At 36.3% G+C, this 7,119-nt stretch overlaps 1 protein-coding gene across 1 annotated transcript; it reads left to right on the top strand.

Annotated features, from left to right (window-relative positions):
- The first annotated feature begins 382 nt into the window (after positions 1–382).
- On the top strand, positions 383–4,414 carry LOC109959040 (tumor necrosis factor receptor superfamily member 4). The gene is made up of 7 exons (XM_020598108.1): positions 383–484; positions 651–761; positions 897–1,031; positions 1,115–1,181; positions 1,298–1,527; positions 1,615–1,719; positions 2,730–4,414. Exons 1-7 carry the CDS (start codon positions 403–405, stop codon positions 2,810–2,812), a joined length of 813 nt encoding a protein of 270 aa, XP_020453764.1. The 5' UTR covers positions 383–402; the 3' UTR covers positions 2,813–4,414.
- The last annotated feature ends 2,705 nt before the right edge of the window (positions 4,415–7,119 follow it).

The following is a 7,119-nucleotide window of genomic DNA, read 5'->3' as shown; positions in this document are numbered from 1 at the left end:
AAAATTACCTATCACCTTTCACTGATTCCTCTTCACTGGAACCTCATTTGTTCTACAGTAGTTACAGCTCTTTTCTTCATGCTTCAGTAGCATGTACACATCTCACTTTCAGTGTGGATCCCTAGTAACAAAGCATCAGAACTACCTTACCAAATGTAAGTTATTATTATCCTAATTATTATACTTATATTCGTGCTATAGATTTCATTGCAAAAAAGAGAGAGAGAGAGAGAGAGAAGGAGGTGTATTTCAATGGATGTGTCCTGCCTATTCATAAAAGAAATGTGGGCTTGTCAGCACTTACAAGTGGGGTATTTATGGGGTGTTTCTGTTCCTGTTATTCTCTGTGTCTTCTCATACAGGAAACACTCAGTAGCTTGTCTCTGCACAGAGGAACTGGATATGGTTCTGCTTAAACTGCTTATATTTACTTTGACTTTTTATAATCTCATTGTTGATTTGGAAGCCAGGATTTGCCCAAAAGGTAAAGTATGGCTTTCTTTTACTATGCCATAATTTCCCTCCACATTCCACAAAATAATCTTTTGTTTTTCGATTTACAATTTCATTTTATTTGTTATGTACCTAACTATAGTGTGTGACTGTGATTTAAGTACATTGTTTCTTTTGCTGCTGTGAAATAAATTAAGGTCAAAGAGTGACTGATGACGGAGCTGGTTGTATAACCTGTCCTGATCGATTTTACCAGCCTGAAGAAAATGATTCCCAAATGTGTAAACCATGTACAAAGTGTGACCCAAGTAAGTGGTGAAGCTTTGGCATGAAGCATTTTATAACCTATAACCTACCAAAATGTTATTTCACATGCTTAGCTGTTGAGTTTCAAGTCTCAATGTCCATTTAATAAATAGGATTGTTTTATTTTTAAATTCTAGAACATGGAAGTATTGTTAAACAAGCGTGCACAAAAGAGACAAACACAAAATGTCAGTGCCGTGGAGAATTTGTTGTCTGGGACAATGATTATTCCACTTGCAAATGCAGCAAAGGATTTGGACTGCATAATAAAGGTACATACTGTAGATCATACACTACTGGATGCAAGATGCCAAAGAAATCATCTATTTAATGATTAATTATTTTTCCTTACCAGAGTGTTCAAAGTGCGAAGATGGATATTTCAACGATGAAATCGACAAGCCCTGTCGAAAATGGAAAGAGTATGTTCACTCTGTTCAAGTGTTTTGAAAACTGTACTTGCATCATATTGCATATGTCAGTGTAATCTTAAGAAGTTACCTGTTGTTTATGGCTTTATCTTTTATCCTCCTCTTAGATGTAAATTAGGAGTGAATATTACTGGAACCAAGGTCTCGGATGTTATTTGTAATACGTTTAAGAATAACCCCGATATCACTACACCCTACACCACACGCTCTACATTTGCCCACTCACAAGAGGAGACCCAAACTCAGGCTACGCGTACAACCACCACCAAAGGCCCTGCAGTCACCACAGTGAAAAAGGTGGAAACTACCACCTTTTCAAATACAGGCAACCACATTGGTAATACATTTGCTACTGTCTTTTTATGACACAACCTCAGACTATAAAGTTTCATTGAGTAACTTGTACCTTGCCTGTCTTCTTCAGGGGTGGCCATCCTCATATTTGGCATTGCTGGACTGCTCATTCTGACCGCTGTGACCTGCAAGCTGCACATCAGGCCTTGTATGAAGAAAAAAACTGCAGTGCAAAGTATGTCAAAGTATTAAATGTATACTTGTTCTACAGTTAAGGGAATAGCATGACATTTTGGGAAATATACTCAGTATTTCAGAATCAGAATCAGCTTTATTGGCCAGGTGTGTGAGACACACAAGGAATTTGACTGTGGTACATCGGATCTCAATGTGTATGTACATAACCCCATGCAAGGGGCAAGTAAACAGTAAACCAGCATAAGGCTGTGTAATATAACAAAATAAACAGTATTAACAAGCAATTTGCTTTCTTACTGAATATTAAATGAGAAGGTTAATACAACTGTAATCCACACTCCATCTAGACCGGCACTTCAACAGCTTGCTAATTCAAATGTTATATTGTGTTTGTTCAAATCAATTATAAATTAAAAACCAAAGTGACTATTTTGTCACTGGGAGTTTGTCCGATGACAAACAGGGACGTTGGTTAAGTAATGATCTGACACACAGATCCCCCCCCACCACACTATACTGTTTTTACACTTGCACAGTTTTTGTACAGATTTAAAAAACAAGATATAACATGTTAGTTCATGAACTTTAGATGTGCTAGTAGGCTCATACTGTTACCTTTAAAAGGTGACAGATTAGCTGTTTCTCGCGTTTCCATTCATAAGACTAAGTGCTTACATCTGCCGTCTGTATAGTTTCATATTTACAATACAAACATGAAAGATCATCTAACTCCTGTTAAGAAAGTGAACATAGTTCTGATCAGTTTATTCTTTTGAACATTATTCTCCTTATAGAGGTTAAAGTGAAAGGCATTGTTCCTTAGCTAAACCCATTGTTACTATACAATGTTTTTCAAGGTAGTAGGAAACATTTAAGTTTCTTTCTTTTAGTGGCTCCTGCCACCTGTGCTCCTTCACTCTTGGCTCTTTGTCAATGTCTTTTAAAATGACAAGGCAAATTAATAATGATATTAATTGTGGCTGTACAGTGTGTAATAATATGAACATTTTTATTAATTAATTATGCTTTGACGTTTGCGTTCAACAGAGGACTCACTGTGTCGGAGGCCAGTGGAGGAGAGCGGCAGTGGCTGTTTGTCCTCCCTCAAACTGAATGCAGGGGAGCCCTAAGGTGAAACTTTCCATGACAACTAATACTGTGAAGTTTTAGACCAGTTAAGCATCAGAAAAACTAGTTACTATCTGTATTGTAGTAGGTGTATTCACAGTCAGCAGTGTGGTCAACATTTGACTTTTGTTTGTTCTGTTGTAATAGAATATTGGGTAAATTATCTGAAACATTTGTATGTATCATACCACACTTTTCTATCGTTTAACTGTAAATCAGTTTAGAGTTAGGTAGTAAACCATAACTTACTACTTAAACTGTTATGCTTTCTTTTGTAGGATAATTATACTCAGAATAAATCACTATGTGTGTAACCTCCGTATTTATTACAAATTAGAGATGCAGATGTTGGTATAAAAGCCTCAACGATCATGCCACTAATATAGTATTATTTTCAAACAATCACTTAATCTTGCTAAAGTACACATACATACACATTATTCCTGCTTTTTTCAATACTTATGATCTTATACAATAAGATGTGCTTTAATGGAGCAAGTGACAAACATCTGAGAAATGCACAGTTTGAATAGTATTATAAATATAGTAATAATCAATACTGTTATGAACTCCTGAAGAGCTGTTGCCTTCACACAGTTGTCCATCTTTGTCATGTTTTGCTTTTCAGCTCTGTTCTACCAGTAGTGAAAACAGTAATAGATATGCTATTAGTGATATGTGGGGTTGGGGAAATTCCGCTTGTGGAGTTAATGTGCTCTTTTTTCCCCACTGAGAGATGCCTTCACTCATGTTTTCAGTTCAACCTTTGGAAAGATTGGTGTTGTAAATGTGAGGACTTTGATGTTGTTTACCTCACAGAAGACTTTCCCCTCAACGGGACAGTCAGAGGAGTTATGAAAGCATGCCCTCATTAGTTTTATTCATTTATGTTTCACTAAGAGATCAGATACAAGCCAACGGTAGCTTGGCATATACAGTGCCTGGCTGACATTTATGTGTAGTAGTAGTAGTTGTAGTATAGGAGGCACATGGAAACAGCTGCAGGTTGGGTCCAGCTCATTTAGCGCCCTCTGGTGAAAAACTTCAAGGAAAACAAATGAGTTGACATTTCTTATTGAAAGACAGAGGTAGGCAAAGTATTTACATCCTTTCGTTAAGTAAAAGTACAAATCCAACAATGTGAAAGTACTCAAGTAAGTCTTGCATTTATAATGGTAAGATAAGTGTTAGTTGTAAAATGTATTTAAAGTTCCAAAAGTAAAAATGCTAATTCTACAGAGAAAAAGATATTATATTGGTTAGCAGCCTGGAGCCTGTCCTCCTCCAAAGGGTCAGTAGATTTTGGTGGTGATGGTGGGTTAATAAGATGATTAAAGGGTAGGAAACAAACAAACAAAAAAAGGGTCTGATACACAAATCGGTCTTCTGTTTTTGGCCTTTCCTATGGTCTTTGAATTTTTGTGACTGAACATTATTTAAATGAAACAGAGAAGTTTAAAAATGTCTCTTTGTTGAAACTGCTAACAAGTCACAGACCCCCTGAAATGTGACAAGGAGACAAGACTAGATACAGCGTTTACATTAGTGATCACATGACATGGCAACCACTATTATATTGTTGTATTTTATTAAGTTTTATTTCATTAGCTCATTATTTATTGTAAGTAAATAAAAATGCCAAATAAATATACTGTAGTGAAATAATTACAGTAAATTATCATAAAATGGAAATACACAAGTAATGTACAAGCATCTCAAATCTGAACTTAACTACCTAAGTACATGTACATTACTTTTCATCACTGTTTTAAAAAGAAACTGCTAATGCCTGTTGTACAAACTAAAGTTTTTTTGTTCTGTATTATGTTTTAATGTCGTAAGACTGTCTGGATACACACTGTCTAAATAAACTGTACAACTAAACTGAGTATGATGTGTTTGTTACAGAGAGTATGCACATTCACTGGAAACAGTCCTTGCAAATACTTTCAGTAAATGTCAGTGATCCAGGAAGTTGGTGTGTGGTTTCGAAGAAATACCTAGTAGATGAACCCAACTAATGTCAAGGTAGCATCTTGTAGAAGCAGCTGTCTTCACAGCTGTCTACAGCACCTGTACTCACTGGAGTCACAATGTAGTGTAGGGGGATATCAGTACATTTCAGAGAAAAATCCTGGAATTTGTACTCACTACATTTGATAACAGTAATTTTTAGAATTAGGTTAATAAAGTATAATCACAAGATTTATTGATCCTTGTAAAATTCACAAGCTACCCAATGGTAACATAAATTGTAAGCATATAAGGGAGTTACCACGGCTCTATATTTACCAGCTGCAACATTAAATACAATTATAATTGAATAATATGATGTACATCAATGTAAACTGTGCCATTTTGCATCAGTAGTACTTTTACTTTTGGTACAGTATGTCTTGCTAATACTTTAGTAACACTTTGCATGCAAGACTATTTTTACAATGTGGCTTTGCTGAATACTTCTTCCACCACTGAGTCTCACAGTGAACAATTAAAAGCCAGTAACTTACTTATTCCACATATTCTTTTTGATACCTACATTGCCCACAATGCAGTGCAGCCACTAACAGTGCAATCAGACATCTGGGTGCAGAAAGAGGCTAAGCAAAGATGAGCACAATACAAGGTCTGGCAAGCTCATTTTTAACTCCACACCTCCAGATTTTATCATTTTCAGGCTTCTGATCCAATGATTGCTCCAGACATGTCACTTGAGGCAGTTTATCAAACTTCACACAGCTCTCTCTGATACGGATGAAGATTAGGGCCACTGTAAAAATATTTGAGTTCTGACTTTTTTTTCTCAGAATTCAGACTTTAAACTGGATTTTGACTTAAAAGCTGCCTCTTTTTTTTATCAGAATTTGCCATAGTACCCCCCAACACCTACAGTTTAAAAAGTCTGTGATGTATAAAATTAGTGCAGTGAACAACAATATAACTTCAAAACAAGTGAATACTTTTTGTATTAGCACTGTATTTTCTATGTTGGTTCTCTTATTGTCAAAAAAAAGAAAGGTCTTTAGTTTTGGTGTTTGGGGTATGCCTTCTGTATTCAGTGTCATAAAATGTCATACGCTTCAAGATTACGTTACATTATCGTGCTGAAGGCTCAACCACAGAGACCGTACATGCGTCTTCCGCCTACCATCATCTCAGTGGCCACAGGCTGGGCGGGACTTGCATGCAGCACAGTTACGTAAAGAAATTCCAGTTTCTCTATAGCCCTTTGTGGCTATATAATGTCAGTTCCCACTGACTACCAGTGAGAACTTCGTGTAAGTACTGTATGTCTATGGATATGTCACATCCTGAAAGAGGTTTCAAACAGACAGCCATGTGGTTGTGTTTATGCAAGAGAAGAAGAAGAAGCAGATGTGTTTGGTGGTGCAGTCACATGTGATAACATTTTGATAGGCGCAAATTCAGCTGATCGATGTGACTAGTGATTTGGTGTTACTATACACTGTGGTATAATCTGAGATGAGCAAATGCTTCTGTAGAATCCAGCACAATACACAAAATCCATGCAACCTGAAACAATCTAAAGTTGAAGCACAAGTATAGGTTTACTATCAATATTAATCACTTTCTCACGTTTTCATGGTGATTCATCAGTGACTCACTGGAGATCACAAGAGTCAACAAGAACAAAGGCCACTGTATTTATTTTAGATTAATCTGCTTATTATTTTGCGATTAATCGATTAATTTTATATTCTACAAAATATTAGATTCCATAATGGGTTTTCTATAATCAACTACAAATTCCTAAGACATTCAATTGATATTACAGTTTTTCTCTATCGCTTTCATTCATTTCTCACAACAGAACTGCATTTCTCAGAACTACTCGTTCAACCGTCAGATTCTGTTGTCAGTTGTTCACATCATATCAGCAATTTCTTGTTGTTTTCATCAAATTGCAATTGCTTTTGGACAACATGCAAATGGTTCTGTACATCTGTCAGCTGTTTTTGACAATTCTTGTTGCTTTTGTCCAGCTGTGCAAAATAACTTGTCCTGGTTCTCAGCTGAAATGTCACAACCACCAAACCAATTAGTCTTTTTTTCAGGTTGGAAGTCTGTACTATCAAAATGAGTGAACATGTTCTCAGAATTGTATGTCTGTACAGATTTCTACAAAGTGTGAGTAGATGTTTGCTAAGAAATATGTCCAGAATTGAGAAATTGCTCTCAGGTGAGTCTTCACCTTCGTTAACGAAGAGAACCACCTCACAACTTCATATACTTGGATGAGGCTGGCTTCAACCTGGCCAAAGGCAGAAGGCGTGGTAGAAATCTAATC

This window comes from Monopterus albus, unplaced genomic scaffold (assembly GCF_001952655.1).
Source record: "Monopterus albus unplaced genomic scaffold, M_albus_1.0 scaffold36.1, whole genome shotgun sequence".
NCBI classification, from domain to species: domain Eukaryota; kingdom Metazoa; phylum Chordata; class Actinopteri; order Synbranchiformes; family Synbranchidae; genus Monopterus; species Monopterus albus.
This window is presented reverse-complemented; position numbering and strand designations above follow the sequence as displayed.